We start from the raw sequence: 26,512 nt of genomic DNA, 5'->3' as shown, positions 1-26,512 counted from the left end.
GGCCAAAAATACAAGAGGATATTCTCTGGACCTGATAAGTTTCTGGAGCAGAGGAATTGACTGATCCTGGATTTGAAGCTGGGTGAAATCTTTCTTTTGGCTGCTTCCAATCCACTGCCCTAGAAGCTCTTCTTTCCATATAATTTCTGTAGATATAGGGTCATTTTGTTAGGATTGAATTTTATGTGTCCACTTAATGTACGTGTCCCATCTCTTCATTTCAGATAACTACCACAGTGCTACGAGAATTGCATTTTTATTGAGTTTATTTTGTCATCCGTATAATCTGAATTCTACATTGACACTTCCCACTATCTCTAATGAATGTCATAACTAAAGGTTCATCTTAACTCCTTCATGGCTATGTCAACATCGAATAGCCAGGATTGCTTCTTGGGGGTGAATTTTATGCTTGCGCCAATACTTTTACTCTTACCACGAATGGGAAGGAGCAAAAGTAGGGCAAATGACTTGTCACTAAGATCATTTTGTTTGGCATGTCATGCAAACTAGGTTTGTTGTCTCCTTACACATCAGGAGTGTAAACTAGTATTTTAAAATCATGGTTTATTTGGGAGTAACATGCCAGGGTTCCTTTTTCGGATGAACAAAACACATCCCTGGTTTTAGTGGCCAAGGCAGAAGCAAAGTGGGAACCAGCACACTGGCAGTTTACAGTATTCTGGGTTTCTAGAATTGTGGCATAGTGGTCTGTCATAGACAGCCAAAATAAAGCTGCTTCGAGTCACAGTGGAGGTATGGTGTTTCAATTATGCATGCGTCCTAAGAGTCCAGAAGTTGCACCAAAGCCACACTCCAGCCCTAAAGACTGGAGGGTGGCTTTGGTGAGGCTTCTGGACTCTTAGGACGCATGCATCATTGAAACACCATACCTCCACTGTGACTCGAAGCAGCTTTATTTTGGCTGTCTGTAACAGGCCATTGATATGTGCAAACACAGCCACTTCTGTATCTTATAAAGTGTGGCTCTGGAAAAAAAATTAGAAGCCTTTTTTCATTAAGTTAAAAAATTCTGCTGCAAGTAATGTGGTTATGCTTTGTAAAGAAAAACACACCAGAGGAACATGTCCTGTTTTTTTAGTTTTACTAGGATTACCTCCTATATTTCTCTTTGGCTCTAAGGCCAATGCAATTTTAGGCTGCATCAATAGAAGTATAGTGTCTAGATCAAGAGAAGTAATAGTGCCACCGTATTCTGCTTTGGTCAGGCCCCACCTGGAATACTGTGTCCAGTTCTGGGCGCTACAATTCAAAAAGGACATTGAGAAACTGGAGCGTGTCCAAAGGAGGGCGACAAAAATGGTGAAGGGTCTGGAAACCATGTCCTATGAAGAACAACTTAGGGAGTTGGGGATGTTTAGCCTGGAGAAAAGAAGGTTAAGAGGTGATATGATAGCCCTGTTTAAATATTTGAAAGGATGTCATATTGAAGAGGGAGCAAGCTTGTTTTCTGCTGCTCCAGAGAACAGAACCCGGAACAATGGATGCAAGCTACAGGAAAAGAGATTCCACCTGAACATTAGGAGGAACTTCCTGACAGTAAGGGCTGTTCGACAGAGGAATGCACTCCTTCCTCGGAGGGTGATGGAGTCTCCTTCCTTGGAGGTCTTTAAACAGAGGCTGGATGGCCATCTGTCAGGGATGCTTTGAATTGGATTTCCTGCATGGCAGGGGGTTGGACTGGATGGCCCTAGTGGTCTCTTCCAACTTTCGCTGCCTGGCTTCATTTAAGAAAAGTGAAGCTGAGCCTTATGGCAGCCCTGTGGCAATCTGTTTTTAGCAGAGGCATCTTAACTAATAATTTCACCATATCCTTTTTCTTTAAAAAGTGTCAGATATGTCACGCTGGAAATGCTTCATGCTGTGAAGGTGGGTTTGGGCTGATGAATTTTGAAATGTACACTTGAGTTGATAATAGCAAAGCTACTCTTGTATAGCTTGTTGTTGTGTGCCTTCAAGTCACTTCCAACAACCCGAAGGCAAACTTGTCATGGGGTTTTATTGGCAAGATTGGTTCAGAGAATACTTGCCCTTGCCTTCCTCAGAGACTGAGAATGTGACATGCCCAAAGTCACCCAGTGGGTTTCCGCGGCTGAGCGGGAATTCAAATCCTGGTCTCCATAATCACAGTCCAACATTCAAACCACTACACCTTACTGACTGTCTTTGTACTTGGCTATGTATACATAATTCTGCACGTTATAATCAAGAGAGAAGTTCTGAAACTATGGCCTGTTACAGACTGCCAAAGTAAAGCTGCTTCGGGTCTCTTTGGAGGTATGTTATTTAAATGATACATGGGTCCTAAGAGTCTGGAGGTCGCACCAAAGCCACACTCCATTCCTAAGCGCTGGAGTGCAGCTTTGGCGCAGCTTCTGGATTCTTAGGATGCATGCATCATTTAAACAGCATGTCTCCAAAGAGACCCCAAGCAGCTTTATTTTGGCAGTCTGGAACAGGCCTATAGTTGTTGAACTTTTATATATCATGAATATACCACTTTGCAGAGCAATTCATTGTTTTATAGAGACTTGAGTTGGATGTATATATGCAAAATTATTCAAATGAGTCTCAGTGCTTTTTTCTCTTCTTCTTCTTCATAGCCATCCCTTCCTGTCCTGTATACATTATCCAGTCAAGCTACACATGAAGCCGTTCATCTCCTTTGCAGGATGTTGGTCTTTGACCCAGTGAGTTGGTGTTTTCTTTTTCTAAAATCTGAAAGGAAGAATGGAAGTTTATCCATTTTTAAATATAAATATATACATTTCAGTTCACTATTGGCAAGTATGTATGTCTCCTTCCTTGGAGGTCTTTAAACAGAGGCTGGATGGCCATCTGTCAGGGATGCTTTGAATTGGATTTCCTGCATGGCAGGGGGTTGGACTGGATGGCCCTTGGGGGTCTCTTCCAACTCTACGATTCTATGATTCTATGATTCTAAGATCCAGCTGAGGAGTTGGGCCATACAAATGTGGGGTCTTCAGCCATTTGGGAGATGGCTGAGGAAACATAAAGGGTTGGGAATTGACTCAATATGCCCCCTTTTCCATACCCCACAGGAAAAGATTAAAGGTGTGTGCTACCATGTTTTCCCAAAAATAACACATACCCAATAAAATAAGCCGTAGTAGGATTTCTAAGCATTTGCGCAATATAAGCCATACCCCGAAAATAAGACATAGTGATAGGCCTGGCGCAGAACAGAAAGGGGCAGGAAGGGAGTAGAAAGATTGGGGCCAATGGTTCTAAAGGAAATGGAGTCACAAGAAATTTAGGGTGGCATTCCGGGTTTGGAGAGTCATGACGATGTCCCAGATGAAGACGACTTAACTATATTTGAATAAATGTAGATTGTTGTACCATACTTAATAAAATAAGACATCCCATGAAAATAAGCCATGGTGTCTCTTCTTGAGGAAAAATAAATATAAGACAGTGTCTTATTTTTGGGGAAACACGGTACATCTCTTGCTTCCTGTATTTATTTGGAGTAGTACCAGGTGGTACAAGATACCTAGGCCTGTTACAGACTGCCAAAATGAAGCTGCTTCGGGTCTCTTTGGAGGCATGCTATTTAAATGATGCATGGGTCCTAAGAGTCCGGAGGTTGTGCCAAAGGCACACTCCATTCCTAAGCACTGGAGTGCAGCTTTGGTGCAGCTTCCGGATTCTTAGGATGCATGCATCATTTAAATAGCATACCTCCAAAGAGACCCGAAGCAGCTTTATTTTGGCAGTCTGTAACAGGCCTTAGTTTTTACCTCTAGAGGCAAAGATGTGATTGTGTAAAGGAATAGTATGGGGTGGGAATCATGTGCCCCCCCCCTCAATGTTTGACTACAAATCTCAGCAGCCTACCTAGCATAGCCAGGGGAGAACATTGCTGGGAATTGCAATCCAACAGTATCTGGATGGCCGTTTGATTCCGACTCCTGGAATAAAGGATCAGGTTCCTAATGCTTTGGCCATCGGCTGCTCTGGTAGTAGAATGATCTTAAAGGACATGTTTCCTTGTAGCCTAACCTTCACCTTGTTAACTCCCATTTTAAAAGAAGCTGAAAGGATTCAGTTTCTACCCCAGCCTTTACCCTTGGAACACCATTACGTTTCACTTTTAAAGTCCCCCCTGCAGCCTCCTGTGAATTTGCACAGACCCCCACATGTCCCTCTGCACTTCTCAAACAGACACTGATTTAAAACATTCCTGTGGACTGAACACATCAGCGCCTCCTCCTAACCTTTCCTATGCATCTGTGGGTTCTCCCCCTTTACAACCAGCCCCTACTGTGAGGAAGTAGGAGTCATTCACACAAAGGTGTTTAATGACTCATCCTGTGCTCCTGTCATCAATATATGTGTAGGTAGGTAGTAGCAGAACCGTTGTCTCACTTCATATTTGATTGGCAGCAAGTGAACACTTGCCATTCTCGTAACAAATGTATTTTCCCTTCTGCACCCCTTTTTGGTTGGAGCTCAAAGCCTTCCTCACTGGCTCCAAGTCTTTTGCTCAGGGCTTGAACATCTTCCTTTACTAGTGGGTTTTCATCTTCCGAGGAATCGCCTTGGAATGCTTTCATTTCAGCAGAACAGGAATAGCATCCTACGTACATCTGGGATGGTCAGACAAGGAAAGCCTGGGGCCGGAGAGTTGATTTTCTTCCTCTGATACAGGCCCATCTCATCCCATACATCTTCCAGGACAGAAAAGTATAATTTGTCTAGTGTGTTGTATACTCCTTGGGGAGCTTAATGGGAGGGGAATATATAAAGAACCCTCTTAAAGAAGGTGCAGACAACTGCCATGGGTTGGGGAGCTGCCCTGGTCCATCATAGGACTTTGAAGGCCTGTGCAATACCTTCCATTTCCTTCACCCTCCAATTTAAGTTGCCAAAATAATTATTTTGGCCTGTTACAGAGAGCCAAAATAAAGCTGCTTCGAGTCACTTTGGAGGTATGGTATTTCAATGATACATGCGTCCTAAGAGTCCAAAGGCCGCACCAAAGCCATGCTCCAGTCCTAAGGACTGGAGTGCAGCTTTGGTGAAGCTTCCAGACCTGTAGGGCTCATGCATCATTGAAATACCATACCTCCAAAGTGACTTGAAGCAGCTTTATTTTGGCTGTCTGTAACAGGCCATTGCTTCCAAGTGGGCAATAGCACCCCCCAAGTGCCTGTGGTGCTATTGGCTTTTCTTTGGATTTGTTTGTATTTTTTTGCCATATTTACAAGTGCATCTCTCACTTTATGGCCTGCAAAGGGATCTTGTTGCACCTTTGAGACTAAATGTGTGAATGGAATTGTAGCCGAAGCTTTTCCTGGGTGGCTCAGTGGTTGAGATGCTGACTCTGAAGATTGTAAGATCGGCAGGTTGGCAGTTTGAGACCCAGGTCGGCAGTTTGAGCTCCCATCACTAGTCCCAGCTTCTGCCAACCTATCAGTTCGAAAGCATGTAAATGTGGGAGTAGATAAATAGGTGCCACTTCAGTGAGAAGGTGTAGTCATGCTGGCTACATAATCACAGAGTTATCTTAGGCCTGTTACAGACTGCCAAAATAAAGCTGATTCGGGTCTCTTTGGAGGTATGCTGTTTAAATGATGGCCTGTTACAGACTGCCAAAATAAAGCTGCTTCGGGTCTCTTTGGAGGTATGCTGTTTAAATGATGCATGCACCCTAAGAATCCAGAAGCTGCACCAAAGCTGCACTCCAGTGCTTAGGAATGGAGTGTGGCTTTGGCATGACCTCCGGACTCGTAAGACCCATGCATCATTTAAATAGCATACCTCCAAAGAGACTCGACGCAGCTTTATTTTGGCAGTCTGTAACAGACCGATGCATGCATCCTAAGAATCCGGAAGCTGCACCAAAGCTGCCCTCCAGTGCTTAGGAACGGAGTGTGGCTTTGGCGCGACCTCCGGACTCTTAGGACCCATGCATCATTTAAATAGCATACCTCCAAAGAGACCCGAAGCAGCTTTATTTTGGCAGTCTGTAACAGGCCTTAGTAACAGAAATGAGCACCAACCCTCACAGTCGGACACGAATTGACAACCTTGTCAAAGGGGAAATACCGTTACCTTTATCCCTCAACATTCTGCCTTCCAGGTGTTTTAGGCTATAGTTCCCATCTCTGATCATAGGTAATGTTTTATGGGACTGATGGGAATTGTAGTCCAAAGGATCTGGAGCGCACCAGGTTGAGGAACTCTGAAACACTTCTGAAATAGGATTCTTACAACTGTCTACTCTTGAATAGAATGGCTTCTTCTCACCAAACTTGATTTGTCTTATTAAAATACACGTGGTTTTGAAAAAGTCCAAAACATCCTTGAGCACTTAGCTATTAATTAAAATATTCATATCCCACCTGTGTCTGAGGACGTCGTAGGATAAAAATCAATGTAGCGCAATTTAAAGCAATAACCATAATTTTAAACAGACTAAAAGTATATTAAATCAGTTTCCTACTAAGTCACCCTGCAGGATCAGCGATTCAGTTTTAAAGTCCTAGAGTCTTTAAAGTATTTGTGCAGCCCTTAATTTTCAGCAGAGCAGTCTGAAGGTCTTGGAAACACATTAGAGGAGGCATTTTTGTCTTGATTGGAAGACTGCAGAGCATAACATTTCCTGCTGGTGCCAAGTAGAAAGAAGTTATTTAGCGAAGAGGTTATTAACAATGTTGGCTTTTTCAAAGGAACACTGCCTCCTAGCGGTATTAATAATAGGACATGGAACCTAGAAAGAATGGTAACGGAAGTTAAAGCTTGCGAGTTTAATATCCGTGTTTTTATGTGTTGTCTTCCCCCAAATTCCAGTCCAAAAGAATATCTGCTAAGGATGCCTTAGCTCATCCATATCTCGATGAAGGGCGTTTACGATATCACACCTGCATGTGTAAATGTTGTTTCTCCACCTCTACGGGACGCGTTTACACCAGTGATTTTGAACCCATTACGAATCCCAAATTTGACGACACTTTTGAAAAGAACCTCAGTTCTGTTCGGCAGGTTAAAGGTCAGTATTTTGAGTTAGGATGTTTCACGCTTGGCCTTGTTTATGGCTGCTTTTTATAGCTCAGTAGAACGGAAAGCATGCACATAGAACAAACAAGGTTTGGAAGTGTAATAGGCTTCGATATCATTGCATACATATTTAAGAACATCTTTCCCCCAGCATCAGTATGGAAGGTGCTTGCTTTTATTTATGAGATGCAAGATATCTCTGAAATGCAGTAAATGCCAAGGAAAAACTTTGCAGTATGTAGATGTGGTTTTTTTACTTGTTAGAGCATAAATTGTTGTTATAGTGGTACTCGCACTCTGTGTGAGAGCAGGCAGACTACCTGGCCCTCAATGTGAAAACCATCCTCTTAGACACCTGTATCTCACCATGCACATTTAGTACAAATAGATGCTGCTTTTCCATGGTAGATAGAGCCCAAAGTAGCTCACGCTAAACATTAAAGCAAATAGAGGCCTGTTACAGACTGCCAAAATAAAGCTGCTTCAGGTCTCTTTGGAGGTATGCTATTTAAATGATGCATGGGTCCTAAGAGTCCGGAGGTCGCGCCAAAGCCATGTTCCATTCCTAAGCACTGGAGTGCAGCTTTGGTGCAGCTTCCGGATTCTTAGGATGCATGCATCATTTAAATAGCATACCTCCAAAGAGACCTGAAGCAGCTTTATTTTGGCAGTCTGGAACAGGCCAGAGTCTTGAATGCTGCCAACATTTCTTCTGGTTTGGCACCAAGTTAAAACTTGGCTTCCCACCAAAGCTGCAGAGGCCCAGCACTCATGAATTCACTGGGTTTCTGTTTAGTGTGTTTAGTATGTTTTGTTGTCTATTCCCATTTACATAAATGTCACAATATAGCATACTGCTCAGTGGGAAAGATGGTCTTGTTTTAGTGCATTAAAGATTAAAAACCAGCCTTTGGATTTTTTGCTGGGAAACAAACCAGGAGCCAGTATAGCATATAGTATGCTGCTAACTTCAGTGAGGTGTGTTCTCTGCACCCAGTTAGCAACCCATCTGCTGTATTTTAAACCAGCTACAGTTTCTGAGCAGTCTTCAAAGGCAGCTCCAGCTACAACACATTTCAGTAATCCGTATAGGATCCTGCCAGAGCATGGCTAACTGTGACCAAGCGATCTCTGCTGCGAAGGGACCTTAGCTGGTGAAAGGTGCTTCTTGCCTTCCATTCTGGGTTTCTAAAACCAAGGCTGAATCTATTAGCATTCCCTACATTGTGTTTTCTGTGGCATTGTGGTCCCAGTCAGAACACCACTTCCCAGAGCACTCAAACTACCTACTGTCCTGTTTTGCTTGTTGTTAGGCATACCATTACTGGGATCAAGCATGCATGATCTAAAATTAAAGTACAATGTTTGTGTTAGAATGTTATTTTTACCTGTACGCAAGATTTAGGCACAAGTAGTGACTAAACATCATATGCTTAATCAATTACAATTCCTTTAACTGGACGGCATCCTTAAAAGTGCGTTGGATATGATTATTAGTTGCCATTGGAATACTACAATTTGAAAGGCATTTCTGTACATTTGGGGGAAATTCAAATTGAAATAAGCTTTGGCTTTGGGCCACCTGCAGTTGGCAGTTTCATCCAGCTCTGGTGGCATGGGTATCATTTTCGCGTCTACTTATCCAAATGTATGTTCGGCATGTTTTCTCCTCCTGTATGTAGTATATTCTGTAGATTTCTGTATGCTTATGCAAAGGCGTGTTCACTTTCTTCCCTTGCAATTCCTTTCTGTTTTTCAGAAATAATTCATCAGTTCATTTTGGAACAGCAGAAAGGAAGCAGAGTACCTCTGTGCATCAACCCACAATCTGCTGCTTTTAAGAGCTTTATTAGGTAACTGTATGTAATCACATCTGATATTCATTTACCTTTTTTCTTTAGTGGTATGGTGACTGTTAAGGAAACCCTGTAGTGGCTTTGCAACACCCATACCCATATGCCTGATTTATTCTTCTGAGTGCCTTAATGCTTTACAGTGCGTTTTGTTAACCAAGAGGTGCTGTCATGTGCAAAACCCACTGCAAAAGAATAGTGAACCTTTGGCAGTTGGTTGCTTTAGAACATTTCACAAGACCCTGTCTATGTAGGGCTGATTCGATACTATAAATTGGTAATTTCATGGTGAAAAGCCATCTAAGATGGAGGTTTGGTAGATCAGCTCTCCATCATTCTGTTGCCCATATTGGCCCTATACAGACAGCCAAAATAAAGCTGCTTCGAGTCACTTTGGAGGTATGGTGTTTCAATGATGCATACATCCTAAGAGTCTGGAAGCTGCACCAAAGCTGCACTCTAGTCCTTAGAACTGGAGTGTGGCTTTGGTGCGACTTCTGGACTTTTAGGACACATGTATCATTGAAACACCATACCTCCTAAGTGACTCGAAGCAGCTTTATTTTGGCTGTCTGTATCAGGCCTTAGTTACTTAGCTAGCAAGAATGAGATCTACTGTTCCTGTGTAACACAATAAGCTGGTAGAGTGGACTGTGCCCATTACAGGTTGCACAGTATTAAGTGCTGGTCCTATATATATTTAAAATCTCCTTCTAAGTAGCAACGTATGATAGCTAGGGTTGAGGGGGGAAACTCTCTGGAATATCAGAGTCAATAGGGTTTAGGGTGGCAAGGAAGGTTGAATGTTGTCACCTCTAGGGAAACAACGTTCTCCAGCAAGATCTGATGTCAAACTGAAGGCTCTTTCACAAACCCCCCACTTTTTCTCAAGAAGTGTGCAGTCTTAGAGGGACAGACCTCTGAACCACCTCTCCTCCATCTTCAACAGCTTGTACTGGGATTATGCTGGTGTTAACACATCAGCTGTATGGAGTATTGAGCTCGTGGAGATGGATGTGTTACCACAGTGCTAGAGCTTTTACTTGAAGCTACAAGCTGGGGATGTTTAGCTTGGAGAAGAGAAGGGTAAGAGGTGATATGATAGCCCTGTTTAAATAGTTGAAGGGATGTTATATTGAGGAGGGAGCAAGCTTGTTTTCTGCTGCTCCAGAGACTAGGACACAGAGCAATGGATGCAAACTCCAGGAAAAGAGATTCCGCCTCAACATTAGGAGGAACTTCCTAACAGTAAGGATTGTTTGACAGTGGAAGACACTGCCTCTGAGTGTGATGGAGAGGTCTTTAAACAGAGGCTTGATGGCCATCTGTCGGGTATGCTTTGATTGGGAGTTCCTGCATGGCAGGGGGGTTGGACTGGATGACCCTTGGGGTCTCTTCCAACTCTATGATTCTAATATTCTAATTGTTCATCCAATTGTTGATAATGAGGAACATCACAACCAGTGTGTAACAGTGATCTAGACTGGTGTTATTCAAACTGTGGTACATGGACTTGCCGGTCCGCAAGTTATTGGCTTCTGGTCTGCAGCAGGTTTTTAGGAAAGGAACAATTGTAGTCATTTGACACAAATATGGTCCCAGTACCTGGCATCTTGGGGAAAAGAAATTTGCTGGTCCTCTGCTTCAGATAGCTTAAGAAGTATTGACCTAGACAAGGCTGAGGAGCAACTGGTGCCAACAGGAGAGATGTTGGGTCTGAACACCACAAGAACTAGAACCCACAAGGTCCCCTATGGAAAGATAGTAAGGATAACCTGTCTAACCTCTCTAGAGCTTGGGAGCAGCTATCAAGAATCCTGATGTTCTCATGAGATGTGAGGATCATGGCAAAGATGAGATCCTCCCTCCAATAGCAATAGCAAGTACATTTCTATACCGCTTATCAGTGAACTATCACTCCCTAAGCGGTTTACAATGTGTAAGCCAATTGACCCCAACAAGCTGGGTCCTCATTTTACCAACCTATGCAAGGATGGAAGGCTGAGTGGACCTTGGAGCCCTCCTCTAGGATCAAACTTAAAACCTTGTGGCTGTAGGACCAGCATTTAATCACTGTGCTCCTTTCACCCCACCCCACGATCTGAAAACATGGACAGGCTCATGTGGAAGGATATAGTCCTTGTGGTAACTTGGATCTGAGCCACCTTCAGTCCTTGGCACCTGTAAAAAGGAGCAACCCTCAGGTCATGGAAATGACACTTGGCTCAAGACACTGGAAAGCCAATATCTTTTAGCATCTTTGAGACTAAAAAGAAAGAAATTTGGCAGCATGAGTTTTGGTAAACTTCAGTCTACTTCCTCAGATGCATTTGCCAGCATTGGGTAGTCTGCTCTGATATAAGACCGCTTGCTGTGTTTCTGCTTCTGTGGGCATGATAGAATTGGAGGTAGGGAAGGAACATATCTGAGCCGAGAGAAAAATAAGAAGCGTAAGGTCAGAAAGAAATTGAAGGGGAGAGGGAAGGAATTTGCTGGATGCAGAAAAGGTAACTCTGAGCAACAAGACAGGTGAACAAATGACTGGCGGCAAGGTTTAAAAAGAGATGTGAGATTTGAGATGTCATGGGAAGATCCATGCTCTCTCTATATGAAAGTTAAATGACTGGAAGAAGGGCTGAGAGCAATGTTTTAGCCAAAGGGAGGGAGTGACGGAGTGTATTACACTCTCTGAACAAACACACTCATACTTCTGGTTTTCAGGAACAGTGCTTTCTTTGTAACCCCTCTGGGTCCCTTTTGCTAACTGAGCCTTGCACCATAAAGGGATGAAGGTGTATGTTGCATACTATATGTCAGTGGTCCCTCCACATTCTCTGGGGTTAGTGATGAACAACCCCTGTGAATGTGGAAAAACTGCACATTAAAAAAAGCACTGTTCTTTTTACTGGAGAGAACACCTCTCTAGGGATTTCCAGATCCTCCAATACAACTGTATGGTCAAACATCTCCCAGAAGTTGATCAAAGGATCATTCTGGAGGACCTACAAATACCTAGAGAAGGGTTTTCTCTAGGAACTTCTAGGTCAGTGGTGGCAAACCTATGGCACGCGTGCCAGAGGTGGCACTCAGAGCCCTCTCTGTCGGCGCACGCACCATTGCCCCAACACAGAGTTTGCCACTAGAAAGCCAAAGGTACTTTGTGATAAATAAGTGGGTTTTGGGTTGTAGTCTGGGCACTCGATCTCTAAAAGTTTCGTCATCACTGTTCTAGGTTCTCCAGCACAACGTTATGGTCAACCTCTGGCAAAGTCATGCTGGAAGACCTAGAGATTCCTAGAGAGAACATACCAATCAAAACCCAATAATCAATTCCACAAAAATCTGTAAATGTGGAAGGTTTGACTGTACATCATGAGGCTTTTGTGTGAATATTCCAGCGATCTCTTGCAAGTGAACACTGATCTTGTGTGCTTGTTGCCTTTCAGTTCCACTGTGGCTCAGCCGTCTGAGATGCCGCCGTCTCCGCTGGTCTGGGAGTGAACGTGGGCGATATAAATGTACTACTGAAGACATAATGTAGCTTTCCACTGGATTCTGGGATTTGCAATTCTGGAGGTTTAATCATGCTTGTACTGTACTTTTACTAATAATGAAGTTTTAAATTAACAACCACTATCCTTGTATGCTATATGAATAAAGGGTGGGGGGGACATGTTAACTAGGCTTTTAAATCTTGTCAAAGTTGGGGTTGTGCTTTTAGAAGACAAATATTTTATCCAGAGTTGCACATGTTCTTTTCTCTGAATCGTAGTGCAGCTGTGATCTTGCTGGGCTCTGAGCAAAAAAGAAGATCGAACCAAAATTTGGGGGAAGGGGGGAAATTGTTGGGGTTGATTTTTGTTTGTTTGGAGCGTCTGGGTTTGTTTTCCTTTCTTTTCCCACCCTTCAACTTAACAATGGCCTGTTCCAGACTGCCAAAATAAAGCTGCTTGGGGTCTCTTTGGAGGTATGCTATTTAAATGACGCATGGGTCCTAAGAGTCCGGAGGTCACGCCAAAGCCACACTCCATTCCTAAGCGCTGGAGTGCAGCTTTGGTGCAGCTTCTGGATTCTTAGGATGCTCGCGCCAAAGCCACACTCCATTCCTAAGCGCTGGAGTGCAGCTTTGGTGCAGCTTCTGGATTCTTAGGATGCTCGTGCCAAAGCCACACTCCATTCCTAAGCGCTGGAGTGCAGCTTTGGTGCAGCTTCTGGATTCTTAGGATGCTCGCGCCAAAGCCACACTCCATTCCTAAGCGCTGGAGTGCAGCTTTGGTGCAGCTTCTGGATTCTTAGGATGCTCGCGCCAAAGCCACACTCCATTCCTAAGCGCTGGAGTGCAGCTTTGGTGCAGCTTCTGGATTCTTAGGATGCTCGCGCCAAAGCCACACTCCATTCCTAAGCGCTGGAGTGCAGCTTTGGTGCAGCTTCTGGATTCTTAGGATGCTCGCGCCAAAGCCACACTCCATTCCTAAGCACCGGAGTGCAGCTTTTGGTGCAGCTTCCGGATTCTTAGGATGCATGCATCATTTAAACAGCATACCTCCAAAGAGACCCCAAGCAGCTTTATTTTGGCAGTCTGTAACAGGCCAATGAGATTGTACAAAAAGCATATGACGTTTTTATATCGATCCATTCCTGACCGTTTGGGGTTGTTTTTTTTAACCAAAATAATGAATAAATGAGGGAATACAAAAACCAATTGTGACCAATCATGAATCCCCATCAGATGGCACTAGCTAAGCTTCGATGGGCAGTGCCACCTGATGGTCACAACTCTACACATCGTTTCCCACTAGCACTGCGGTGGTGGTTATGCGCTGTTTTCCCATTGGTGAGTAGAAAGAATGAGCCGCGACTAGGAAAGACGGGGGACGTCTTTCCTTTCAACCGCCGCCTGGTATAAATAAATATATATAAATATATATATATTTAATCTATTTTTATTAGAGGTTTTTTCTGCTCTTTTCTTACACAAAGCATCCGACCCGTCGCATGCCCCTCCAAATGTGTGTAAATAAAACCCATTTCCGGGCTACTATTTCAAAGACCCTTGATACTCATGGCTGTGTATAGAGAGAGAGAGAGACGGAGAGCGAGAGAGAGAGCGAGGAAATAGCTTGCACATTTTCTAGATCTGTGAAACTTTGTGATTTTATTATTATTATTATTATTATTATTATTATTATTTTTATTTTAAAAATCCTGCACTGGATATAAGTTTGGGTGGATAAAGAAAAGCGAAGAAAAGCACATAGGGAATTACGTTCGTTGTGTTTGTGTCATTTAGGCAAAAGCCGTGGAAGTCTTGAAACGTCGGAGTAGTAAAATAACTTTAATTCCTTTTCTTTTTGCTAATTTCCTTTCTTTTGTGTGTGTGTGTGTCGTTTCTGTTCAAACACTGAATTATTCTGTGCATATGTATATATATATATGAACACAAATTGAAGGCCTCTACCTCCTGGAGTATATACAACTTGGTTTGTTTAACTCCACATGATCTTCTTCTTTCTTTTTTTGAAGTCCGGTGTGGAGACTTGAAAACTTGAATGTCCCTTCCAACTTTTATATTAAACAAAAGGCAAGAAAAATCGGAGACTGGTTTTTTTTCTTTTCACCTGTACAAAGAAAAGAACGAACGGATGGTCTTAAATTTTGAACATCGGTCTGGGGATATTTAAATTGAGAGAGATTGAGCGAGAGAGAGATTGAGAGAGAGAGAGAAACCTTGATGTTTGTCATGGACAATTAACTGTTAAAGTTATTGTAAGTTATCTGTATTTAGCAGAGTATTTTCGAGAGGGTTGATCTGAGCTGGAACTGAACTATGAGTTTAAGTTATGTTTTTTGGGAAGTTTTAACTTCAATGAAGTCATTATTTTGATGCGAAAGAGACAAATGTCGAATTTCTCAAACAAAGATGATGAAAATATCTTTGTTTTTTGTGCGGCTCCTGAGGAATTTTTTTTTAAGGAAAGATACAACGCACCGACTGAAGCATTTCAATTCACTTTGAATGAGAAGCGTGTTCTTTAACGTAAAATGAGCCCAAGAAGACACTGGTATGAAAGGTAAAATCTCAGAGGTTGGTCTGTTAAATGTGGCACACTTGCGGGTCACTTTGTACAATGTAGATTTTGAAGTACAGTGGTGAAAACAATAAATGTGACGTTTGAAACAAGCAAACCTCCCGTGGCTGAGTGTGTTTTTGTTTTGTTCTCCATCTGGCTTAGGTGATCGTGGATTCTCTTGCCAATCGAACTCTTACCAGATCGTGGATTTGAGCCTTCTACAATACACACTGCTTTGAGTTATCTTTGAATTAAATATCAGCTGAAAGCTCAGGACAAAAGATGGGATCCTAAGGAGCACGAATAAAACCCATGCAGACATAAAGTGCAGATTATGTTGGAGGTTTTACCCTGAGAGTCCTAACTAATGTAAGAACTGCAAAGCAGTTCAGGTTTAGCCCAGTCAAAGGTCAGTTTCCTTCTTCAAAAGAACCAAGTAAACAGTTCGGAGCGTGAGGTAGGTGTAATGTGAATTAGGTGTGCTACTAAATGTCTCTCACATGCCCCACAAGAACAACCTATGTATAGAAAACTAGCATGTTAGAGAACCCCCAGTCACCAGTCCTAGCCACACCACTGGTTATACTGGGGTTGCACTTGCAAAGAACCCAGCAGGTAAAGTAAGGGGTATTGTCAGATATAAAGTTCTTTGATTCGGTGGGTTACATTATTCTAGATTTGTCTTCATGCGCATGATTCTATCGTGCGCTATCTGAAAGTGGGCCGAAACCCCAAAGGCAGAATCATATCATCGCAGAGTTGGAAGAGACCGCAAGGGCCATCCAGTCCAACCCCATTCTGCCATGCAGGAAATCCAAATCAAAACATCCCCATTGACAGATGGCCATCCAGCCTCTGCTTAAAGACCTCCAAAGAAAGAGACTCCACTGCACTCTGTTCCACGGTCGAACAGCCCTTACTATCAGCAAGTACCTCCTAATGTTTTAGTGGAATCTCTTTTCCAGGTCCTAGTCTCTGGAACAGTAGAAAACAAGCTCAGTATGGCATCCCTTCAAGTATTTAAACGGGGCTATCATATCACCTCTTAACCTTCTCTTCTCCAGGCTAAACATCCCCAGCTCCCTAAGGCATTCCTCATAGGGTTTCATGGTTTCCAGACCCTTCACCATTTTAGTCACCCTCCTTTGGACACGGTCCAGTTTCTCCACATCCTTTTTAAATTGTGGTGCCCAGAATGGACACCGTATTCCAGGTGGGGCCTGACCAGAGCAGAATAGAGTGGCACTGTTACTTCCCTTGATCTAGGCACAGCCTAAAATCGCATTGGCCTTGTTAACTGCCACATCGCCATTGGCCCAGACACCCACACCACGCGGCAACAGGCTGCACCGTGCAAGTATTATTTTTTCCCTGCTTGCCTACCATGCAAGCGCACCGTCGCACAAACACACCACCAGTGGCCTCCAGTTACCTCCCTCTTCCCACCCAAATGCCATTACATTTTGATGCCCGCCCATGTAATTGGCTGCACACAGTTGCACTGGTGATGTACAGCGTATCGTTGCGTTGGTGTGCCCAGTGGCAAAGCACAGTCATAGAGGCGCATACCCATTTCACCTTCCTTCACCCCATGCCCCTCTGTTAGACTGTCTGTTCTGTGCATGTTGTCATTAACATCCATTGCATTTTTGGCGACTGCATTTTTCCTTTGCACTAGCGCTGGGCCATTTATATGCCAGCGTAAAGATGCCCATTTTTCAGCTTGAATCAGGAGTATCCCAGCTGGGTTTTAGCCCCAGAGCGCAGCTTTGTTTTGGTTTCCTCGGTACTCACCTTCCAAGCAGCTTTACTTTGCCCATGTGTTTCCCCCCAAGTGATAATTTAGGAATAAATAATAATAATAATAAAATTATGTATTATTATTATTATTATTATTATTATTATTATTATTATCTTCATCCCGCCTCTCCCACCACATAGAGGTAGTTTACAACTGCAGTAAAATAAATCATACAATGGTCTAATACAGACAGCCAAAATAAAGCTGCTTCGAGTCACTTTGGAGGTATAGTGTTTCAATGATGCATGCGTCCTAAGAGTCCAGAAGCCGCACCAAAGCCATGCTCCAGTCCTAAGGACTAGAGTGCAGCTTTGGTGCAGCTTCCAGACTCTTAGGATGCATGCATCATGTAAACAGCATACCTCCAAAGTGACTCGAAGCAACTTTATTTTGGCTGTCTGTATAGGGCCAATGTATGATGCATGAGGGTAAGATGCTCATTGTCCCATCCTCATTTTTGCCACCGTTGCAACGATTGGAAAGATGGTGGCAAGACTGTGCATTGTTGGGTGTTGGTTTGTGCGTGTTGTTTGTTTAAATTGATATTACAGCTTGAGTCTCCCTTAACTGAAATGCTTTGGACTAGAAATGTTTCGGGGTTTTTCGAAGTTTGGAATATTTGCATCGGAACAATGATATACCTTGAAGATGGGACCCGAGTCTGAGCTTTTGAAACCAATGTACGTTTTGTGCGCACGTCATCCACGCAACCCGAAGGTAATTTTATACTTGATATACCTGATGCTTCGAAGGGCGGTATACAAATAAAGTTATTTATTATTTTTATTTATATTTTAAAACAATTTTGCGCACGGAACAAAGTTTGCGTAGATCAGACCCTCAGACCGCAAAGGTGTCGCTACCTGAGCAACTTGTGCGACCATCCTTAGGGTCACCATAAGTTGGAAATGTCTTGCTGGAATTCTCTTCTAAAATAGCTTTTGTTGGGAAAAAAGAAAACAGTGGGGAAATGGCACAAATTTGTCAGTCTAAATCAAAGGTCATAAAACGCTGCTGCGAGCCGAAAAGCAAAGGAGAGCGAACAGGAAAAACCCGAATAGCAAGATTTGTCTTGTATTGCTCCATTCGAGGAGGCAGCAGGTCTATGACCAAACAGGCTGCTGCCGCACTGCAGACTTAACACAGTTTGAGACTGCTTTAACTGCCATGGCTCAATGCTAGGGAATTCTGAGAGGATTGTAGGATATTCAGCCTTCTCTGCCACAGCAAACTGCAAATCCCATAAGTCCATAGGATGACAGTCAAAGCAGTTCAAAACTGCATTACAGTGGTGCCTCGGGATACGAAATGATCGCGTTACGAAATTTCCGGGATACGAAAAAGTTGGATTGGAAAAAACTGTTCCGGGTTACGAAATATTTTTCGGGTTACGAAATTCATTTCGGCGCGAAATTCAAATGCAAAGTGCAGCTATAGGCTTTCCAGTGCTAACGGAAAGCCTTTTCGGGTTACGAAATTTTCGGGTTACGAAAGGAATGGCGGAACGAATTAATTTCGTAACCCGAGGCACCAGTGTATTTCTACTGTGCAGATTCAGCCTGGATGTGTACATATCTGGTAGCCTTCTAACACTTTTGGTGACTATTCTAGATGTGAGGTGAAGGGGTCTCCCAGGCAATGTCTACACTGCAGAATTAATGCAGTTTGACACCCTTCTAACTTGCCATGGCTCCATGCTATGCAGTAATAGGATTCGTAGTTTTGTGATCGATTTACCCTTCTCTGCCAACTACAGATCCCAGGATTCCGTTGCATGGTGATCAACCTTTCTTGGCAAGATTCGTTCAGAGGTTTGCCATTGCTTTCCCTCGAGGCTGAGAGAGTGTGACTTGCCAAGGGTCACTCAGTGGGTTCCATGGCCAAGCCAGGAATCAAACCCAGGTCTCCAGAGTCCTAGTCCAACATTCAAACCACTAAGCCATGCTGGCTCTCAAACTACAAATCCCAGGAGCCCATAGCAGTGAGCCAGAGTAGTGAAAGCAGTCTCAAACTGGATTGTTTCTGCAGCAGTGTGTTTTGGATGCATGTTTCCTAACCCACAAACATGATGGGGGGAAAACTAGTTTGGGGGAGACATTGAGCCTTCTCTGTAAGGGAGCCCTGGTGCCACTGCAAACTACAATTCCCAGGATTCCCTAGCCACTGAGCCAAGGCATACAAAAACTTGGATCATGTTTGTAGTGTGTTTTGGAGCATGGAAAAATGCAAAGGGAAAACACTGTGCAGAGCTGTGGTTTTCCTTTATCTTTGAACAGTGAGATTGCAACAATTCTTCCTTTTAAAAAATGAAAGTGGGGAGGGGGGGGGTTTCCCTTTTAAAAGTGGGTGGGGCAAGGCAAGGAGGGAAGCCCCACCCCTTGGGTCCAGCCAATGAATGCAAAGGAAATAAAATGGTCTGTTCCAGGGTGAAAGCAGTGCATGCATGATCCAAGAAAAGAGAGCTTGGCTTGCAAAGCAATGGCTGCAACTCGTTTGCTGGAGCTCCTCTTTGCTTTCTATTTCTTCACTCACATCCCCATCACTCTCTTCATCGATTTGCAAGCTCTCCTCCCTGGAGTTTACCCTAAAGAGGTAAGTAACACACTATATATATGTGTGTGTCCCTTTGATCTATATATGAAAGGGTTTTAGACTTAAACATAAGAATTTTAAACACTAAAGGTCCCAAACACACTGCAGAAACAATCCACGTTGACTGCCTTGGCTCAGTGCTGGGGCATCCTGGTAATTGTAGTTTATGGTGGCCCCAGAGCTCTCTAAGGCTCAATATCTCACAAAACTACAACTCCCAGGATTCCCTGGCATTGAGCATTTGTGCAGCAGCATTAAGAGTTAGGAATGATGCTGGCTAAATGCAGTGCATGCAGCTGTAACCCCTGTGAAACTTGCAGCACTTAAAACATCTTTGCAGGCTCTGACTAGTTTTAATATGTCATTGTATGTATACCTTTATATTTGTGTTTTATGTGTATTTGTAACTATTCATAACTTATACACAGATGTTTCTGGATAGAGGATGATAAATGCAATACCTATGGCTGCAATCCCTGTGAGCTTTATCAATCAGAAACATTGCTTCTCTGAACATCCTTATCTATGCCATTACTATGCCATGTTTTGTATTTTGTAACTTATATTTAGATGTCTCTGGAGCTATGACAGTAATAATATCCATCTATCAGTGCTAGGGAATCCTAGGAATTGTAGTTTATTGTGGCACCAGATCTTTCTGACAGAGAAGGCTCACGAAAACTATAATCCCCAACCAAAGAGGTCTCAAACTGGATTGTTTCTGCAGTGTGTTTGGGACCCATGAAAAGTTTGGAACTGGAGATCCTGGGATCTCCCAGTTGGCATTGGTTCGCAGGGGGAATCTGGGAGTTGTAGTCCAAAAAGAGTCCAAACCCTGGGCTCATTTAGGGAGGAAATACATGGGAATTCATGGAATTACAGAGTTGGAAGAGACCCCCAAGGGCCAGCCAATCCAACCCCATTCTGCCATGCAGGAACTCACAATCAAAGCGTCCCCAAGAGATGGTCTCTTTTTCTTTAATATCAAGCAGCCAGAAATCCTTTCAAACCTAATACAAACCATTCAGAGATCAACCAGTAAGTTGGGGTCTACCTTTTGCCCATGAGCTACACATGCCCCTTGTTTCCTACCATGCATTCATTTTAAACACCACTAAATATAGGCCTGTTACAGACTGCCAAAATAAAGCTGCTTTGGGTCTCTTTGGAGGTATGCTATTTAAATGATGCATGGGTCCTAAGAGTCTGGAGGTCGCGCCAAAGCCACACTCCATTCCTAAGCGCTGGAGGGCAGCTTCCGGATTCTTCGGATGCATGCATCATTTAAACAGCATGCCTCCAAAGAGACTCGAAGCAGCTTTATTTTGGCAGTCTGTAACAGGCCATATTCATTATTTACAGAAGGTACTCTGTTCCTTTTATGGTTCATAGGCGGTCCTCTCATAGATACATGCTTTTGCAAGACAGTCGGCCAACAGCAATATCGGGACATAGGATCGTAGAGTTGGAAGAGTCGCCAAGGGGCATCAGGTTCACCTTGCCATGCAGGAATGCACAGTCAAAGCACTGCAGACAGATAGCTATCCAGCCTCTGTTTCAAAACCTCCAAAGAAGAAGACTCCACCAGACTCCAAGGGAGCGTCTTCCACTGTCGAACAGCTCTTACTGTCGGGACGTTCCTCTTAATGTTGAGGTGGCATCTCTTTTCCTGTAGTTTGAATCCATTGCTCTGTGTCTTTTTTTTTCTCTGGAGCAGCAGAAAAAAAGCTTCCATCCTCAATGTGACACCCCTCCAAATATTTAAGCAGGGCTATCCTATCACCTCTTAACCGTCTCTTCCCCAGACCAACTCCTTAAGCTGCTCCTAAGGCATGGTCAATACATTTCTTTGGAGGCTTTTAAACAGAAGCTGGAAGACCATGTGCCAGGAGTGCTTAGAATATGTATTCCTGCATGGCAGAACTTTTATGATGGTGTGATTTCCCCTTTGTCCCCTGTGTTGACACACCTCAGCACTTATCGCACAGCTTCGAGGCCGGTAAAGAAAGATCTCTGACGCTGGGGGGTTAATATTTTACCATAAGAAAAATGGATTGGTTGATATACATTGAAGTCTTCCCTAAGGCACATGAGGATCAAAAGAAGAGCAACAGATAGAGTAAATCCAACACAATCCAACATAAAAGAGACAGAGGTTTACTCTGTGTGTGTGTCATTTTATATATCAAAATCGTTGTTGTTGTGTGCCTTCAAGCCATTTCCGACTTACGGCAACCCTATCATGGAGTTTTCTTGGCGACATTGGTTCTCTCTGAGGCTGAGAGAGTGTGACCTGCACATGGTTCCTCAGCAGGTTTCCATGGCCAAGTAGGGACAATATGTATTTTACTATAAAACATGTAAAACTGTGCTTATGAAATAATTTGGAAATAATAAGTCTATAAAGTGAAATTTTCCAGCTCTGATGCTGATCATAGAGTCATAGGTTTGGAATCTATCTGATCCAACCCCATTCTGCCATGCAGGAACTCGCAATCCAAGCAGCCCTGACAGATGGCCATCCTGCCTCTGTTTAAAAACCTCCAAAGAATGAGACTCCACTGACTGGTGTTATTGTTCTTATGCTGACTAACAACCCTGACAGAGGCCTGTTACAGACTGCCAAAATAAAGCTGCTTGGGGTATCTTTGGAGGTATGCTATTTAAATGATGCATGGGTCCTAAGAGTCCGGAGGTCGCGCCAAAGCCACACTCCATTCCTAAGCACTGGAGTGCAGCTTTGGTGCAGCTTCTGGATTCTTAGGATGCTCGCGCCAAAGCCACACTCCATTCCTAAGCACTGGAGTGCAGCTTTGGTGCAGCTTCTGTATTCTTAGGATGCTCGCGCCAAAGCCACACTCCATTCCTAAGCACTGGAGTGCAGCTTTGGTGCAGCTTCTGTATTCTTAGGATGCTCGCGCCAAAGCCACACTCCATTCCTAAGCACCGGAGTGCAGCTTTGGTGCAGCTTCTGGATTCTTAGGATGCTCGCGCCAAAGCCACACTCCATTCCTAAGCACCGGAGTGCAGCTTTGGTGCAGCTTCTGGATTCTTAGGATGCTCGTGCCAAAGCCACACTCCATTCCTAAGCGCCGGAGTGCAGCTTTGGTGCAGCTTCTGGATTCTTAGGATGCTCGCGCCAAAGCCACACTCCATTCCTAAGCGCCGGAGTGCAGCTTTGGTGCAGCTTCTGGATTCTTAGGATGCTCGCGCCAAAGCCACACTCCATTCCTAAGCGCCGGAGTGCAGCTTTGGTGCAGCTTCTGGATTCTTAGGATGCTCGCGCCAAAGCCACACTCCATTCCTAAGCGCTGGAGTGCAGCTTTGGTGCAGCTTCTGGATTCTTAGGATGCTCGCGCCAAAGCCACACTCCATTCCTAAGCGCCGGAGTGCAGCTTTGGTGCAGCTTCTGGATTCTTAGGATGCTCGCGCCAAAGCCACACTCCATTCCTAAGCACCGGAGTGCAGCTTTGGTGCAGCTTCTGGATTCTTAGGATGCTCGCGCCAAAGCCACACTCCATTCCTAAGCGCCGGAGTGCAGCTTTGGTGCAGCTTCTGTATTCTTAGGATGCTCGCGCCAAAGCCACACTCCATTCCTAAGCACCGGAGTGCAGCTTTGGTGCAGCTTCTGGATTCTTAGGATGCTCGCGCCAAAGCCACACTCCATTCCTAAGCACCGGAGTGCAGCTTTGGTGCAGCTTCTGGATTCTTAGGATACTCGCGCCAAAGCCACACTCCATTCCTAAGCACCGGAGTGCAGCTTTGGTGCAGCTTCTGGATTCTTAGGATGCTCGCGCCAAAGCCACACTCCATTCCTAAGCACTGGAGTGCAGCTTTGGTGCAGCTTCTGGATTCTTAGGATGCTCGCGCCAAAGCCACACTCCATTCCTAAGCGCTGGAGTGCAGCTTTTGGTGCAGCTTCCGGATTCTTAGGGTGCATGCATCATTTAAACAGCATACCTCCAAAGAGACCCCAAGCAGCTTTATTCTGGCAGTCTGTAACAGGCCAGAGATTTGGGAGACAACCTGTTGAGGCAGCCCAGTGGCATGAAAACAGTTGTATAGACAAACCAACGAGCAGCAAAGCTTACACTATAATTGTCAAGGAAGGAGGGAAACAAGGGTAGATAATGAAAATAATTAGAATAACTGAAACAGGAACGTATCTAATTCACAAAATGTATGCATGTGTATTAACCATATTGAATCTCAGTAGTAAGAAGTCGAGCCACAGTATACAAATAGAAAAAACTATTATTCTAATTGTTTTCTTTATCTACCCTTGTTTCCCTCCTTCCTTGACAATGAAAACAGCGAACTGACTGAATCCAGCCAAACCGACCTAACCTCTTTCTCAGAGGTGGTGCATGTGCAAGTGTGGTGCCTTGTGCAAGCCAGACATTTTGCAAGTGCACAACCCCTTCTCTCGCTCTTGACTTGGTGCTGCAAGAGTTCCTGGTTTGAGTGTTGTATTGCGTGGTTTGAGTGTTGGACGACATCTCTGGAGACCAGGATTTGATTCCCGCTCGGCCGGGGAAACCTACTGGGTGACTCTGGGCAAGTCACACTCTCTCAGCCTCTCAGGTTGAAGGCAAGGGCAAACCTCTTCTGAACAAATTCTGCCCAGAATAGCTTAGGTCAGAAACGACTTGAAGGCACACAACAGCAACGGCAAAACCTTTTAAACCCGTTTTTTATACTTCTCAAGTTGACAGAATGGTCAGCCTGGTACACAAGTGCATTTAAAGACCCCATGATGGCAGACCCACCAGTGTGGTTCCGGTCCTTCATATACTCTGAAGCCTTTTTCCAGCTGCCTTTCTTCCCTGTTGCAGCCTACGCATTCTGGAAAGGTAAGTCTGACGTTGATCCTAAATACCCTAAAACAGCGGTTCTCAACCTGTGGGTCGCAACCCCTTTCACAATCGCCCAAGACCACTGGAAAACACGTATTTCCTATGGTCTTAGGAACCGATTTTATAGTTGGCGGTCACCACAACACAAGGAACTGTATTAAAGAGTTGCGGCATTAGGAAGGTTGAGAACCACTGCCCTAAAAGTACTGGTCTGATCTTGGACGTTAAGCTGGGTCAACCCTGGTTAGGACTTGGACAGTAGGCCAACACAAAGACCAGGTGCTGTGGGCTATATGTCAGAGCAAGGAACTGGCAAAGCCACTTAAGAGTGCTTAAGAAAACCCTATGAAATGTATGGGGTCGCTATAAATATTTGAAGGGATGTCATATTGAGGAGGAAACAAGCTTGTTTTCTTCTGCTCCAGAGAACAGAACCCGGAACAATGGATGCAAGCTCCAGGAAAAGAGATTCCACCTGAACATTAGGAGGAACTTCCTGACAGTAAGGGGTGTTCGATTGTGGAACAGACTCCTTCCTCGGAGTGTAGTGGACTCTCCTTCCTTGGAGGTCTTTAAGCAGAGGCTGGATGGCCATCTGTCAGGGATGCTTTGATTTGGATTTCCTGCATGGCAGGGGGTTGGACTGGATGGCCCTAGTGGTCTCTTCCAACTCTATGATTCTAAGGCAACAGGTGACTAAAGGGCACAAACACACACATACAGGATCTGAACTTGGTCCCTTTCCCCTAAATGCTAGATTAAAACTTCCAGAACATGGCAAAAGGTGCCTTTTTAGACTGTCATTCCCAGGATTCTGGGTCAATGCTCAGGACCAGAGGTGTTTCAGATTTTGGATTTATGTTAGTGTTGGATTTGGGACTATTTGCTTATACATAAGGAGATCCGTTGAAGATGGGACCCAAGTCCAAACATGAAATCCATTTCTGTTTCTTGCATACCTTATACGCATAGGCCGAAGATCATTTTACACACTATACTTTAAATATGTTTGTGTATGAAACAAAGTTTGTGTCCACTGAACCATCAGAAAGCAATGGGGTCACTATCACAGCCACCCCTGTGGACGGTTTGGGATTCTTGAGAGACGTTTCTTTAACTCCGTCTTTTGCCCAGGGAACTGCAAGTGGATCCGGACCCCAGCCATCATCTATGCGACGCACGTGGCTACCACCCTGCTTCCCATCTTGGCCCATATCCTCTTCAGCGATTTCTCCAAGTCCCAGCATCCCGGTCCGCAAACGCACCACGAACGCTTGACTTTGGTGGCCATCTATATCCCTTACTTGCTGATCCCGCTCCTGATTCTGGTTTCGATGTTGCTCAGCCCGTCGTACAACCAGGTGGAGAAAAGGAAAAAGAAATAGACGGATGGGAATGTCTCCGGCGCAGAGGAGTGAGCACTGGCTTTTGAGAGGTTAGCCACTGGAGTCCAAAACACACTGCAGAAATAATCCAGTTTGAAATCGCTTTAACTGCCCTGGCTCAGTGTTAGGGAATCCTGGAAATTGTTGTTTATTGTGGTATCAGAGCTCTCTGATAGAGAAGGTGTTTCCAGAATTCCCAAGCATTGAACCAGGACAGTTAAAGCAATCTCAAACTGGATTATTTCTGCAGTGTATTTTGGACCTAACAGACTTATTTCCAGACTAGAGAACCAATGGCCGTCCAGCTATTGCGTGCCTGAAACCTGAATTTGGAAAGTTACTTTATAAAGGTAGTAGTAGATAGTTACTACAACAATAGATTTTTTAAAAAAATTACCCTTTAGAAACATCTTTAACTCCCTCAATCCTCAAATGATATTAGTTACATCTACGCCAGCATCCTTTTGGAGACTTAACATGTATGCAGGTTCTCCTGGAAGAACAGTTCAATATTTTTGTCGTCATACATTTGTTTTACAAGGTTGTCCAAGGAGAGTGGCGCATGCGCTGCCATTTATACTCTGATTTCCATTGCACATCCAGATGTGTGTTCACATTTGGAATTGCAGTTCACTAACAAAGGTGGGAGAGAGTCAGCATGGCATAGTGGCTTGAGTGTCGGGACTGCAACTCTGGAGTCCAGGGTTCGAATCCTAGCTTGGCCATGGAAACCCACTTGGGCGAGTCACACTCTCTTAGACTTAGCTTACTTGCTGTTCACCGCTATGATCTTTGGAATAGCGGTATATAAATAAAACAAAGGCCTGTTACAGACTGCCAAAATAAAGCTGCTTGGGGTCTCTTTGGAGGTATGCTGTTTAAATGATGCGTGCATCCTAAGACTCTG

At 44.1% G+C, this 26,512-nt stretch overlaps 2 protein-coding genes across 3 annotated transcripts in view; both read left to right on the top strand.

Moving 5' to 3' along the window:
* NLK (nemo like kinase) overlaps window positions 1–12,887 on the top strand; it is a 142,154-nt gene extending 129,267 nt beyond the window's left edge. The window contains exons 8-11 of one of the 2 annotated variants that reach the window (XM_089494045.1): window positions 2,625–2,711; window positions 6,841–7,039; window positions 8,807–8,906; window positions 12,347–12,887. In XM_089494045.1, the coding sequence (XP_089350171.1) occupies window positions 2,625–2,711; window positions 6,841–7,039; window positions 8,807–8,904 (384 nt within the window). In that variant the 3' untranslated portion in view covers window positions 8,905–8,906; window positions 12,347–12,887. The remainder of the gene's footprint in view (window positions 1–2,624; window positions 2,712–6,840; window positions 7,040–8,806; window positions 8,907–12,346) is intronic. The other variant, XM_089494044.1, reaches the window with a different exon arrangement.
* Window positions 12,888–17,424: 4,537 nt separating this feature from the next.
* Window positions 17,425–26,512, top strand: LOC149286410 (sigma intracellular receptor 2-like). Its single transcript, XM_089494123.1, has 4 exons — window positions 17,425–17,489; window positions 19,198–19,364; window positions 24,073–24,217; window positions 25,355–26,512. Exons 2-4 carry the CDS (start codon window positions 19,212–19,214, stop codon window positions 25,603–25,605), a joined length of 549 nt encoding a protein of 182 aa, XP_089350249.1. The 5' UTR covers window positions 17,425–17,489; window positions 19,198–19,211; the 3' UTR covers window positions 25,606–26,512.

Source organism: Sceloporus occidentalis, unplaced genomic scaffold (assembly GCF_023333645.1).
Source record: "Sceloporus occidentalis isolate IW3139 unplaced genomic scaffold, rSceOcc1.0.p SCAF_69, whole genome shotgun sequence".
In the NCBI taxonomy this organism is placed as follows: Eukaryota; Metazoa; Chordata; class Lepidosauria; order Squamata; family Phrynosomatidae; genus Sceloporus; species Sceloporus occidentalis.
This window is presented reverse-complemented; position numbering and strand designations above follow the sequence as displayed.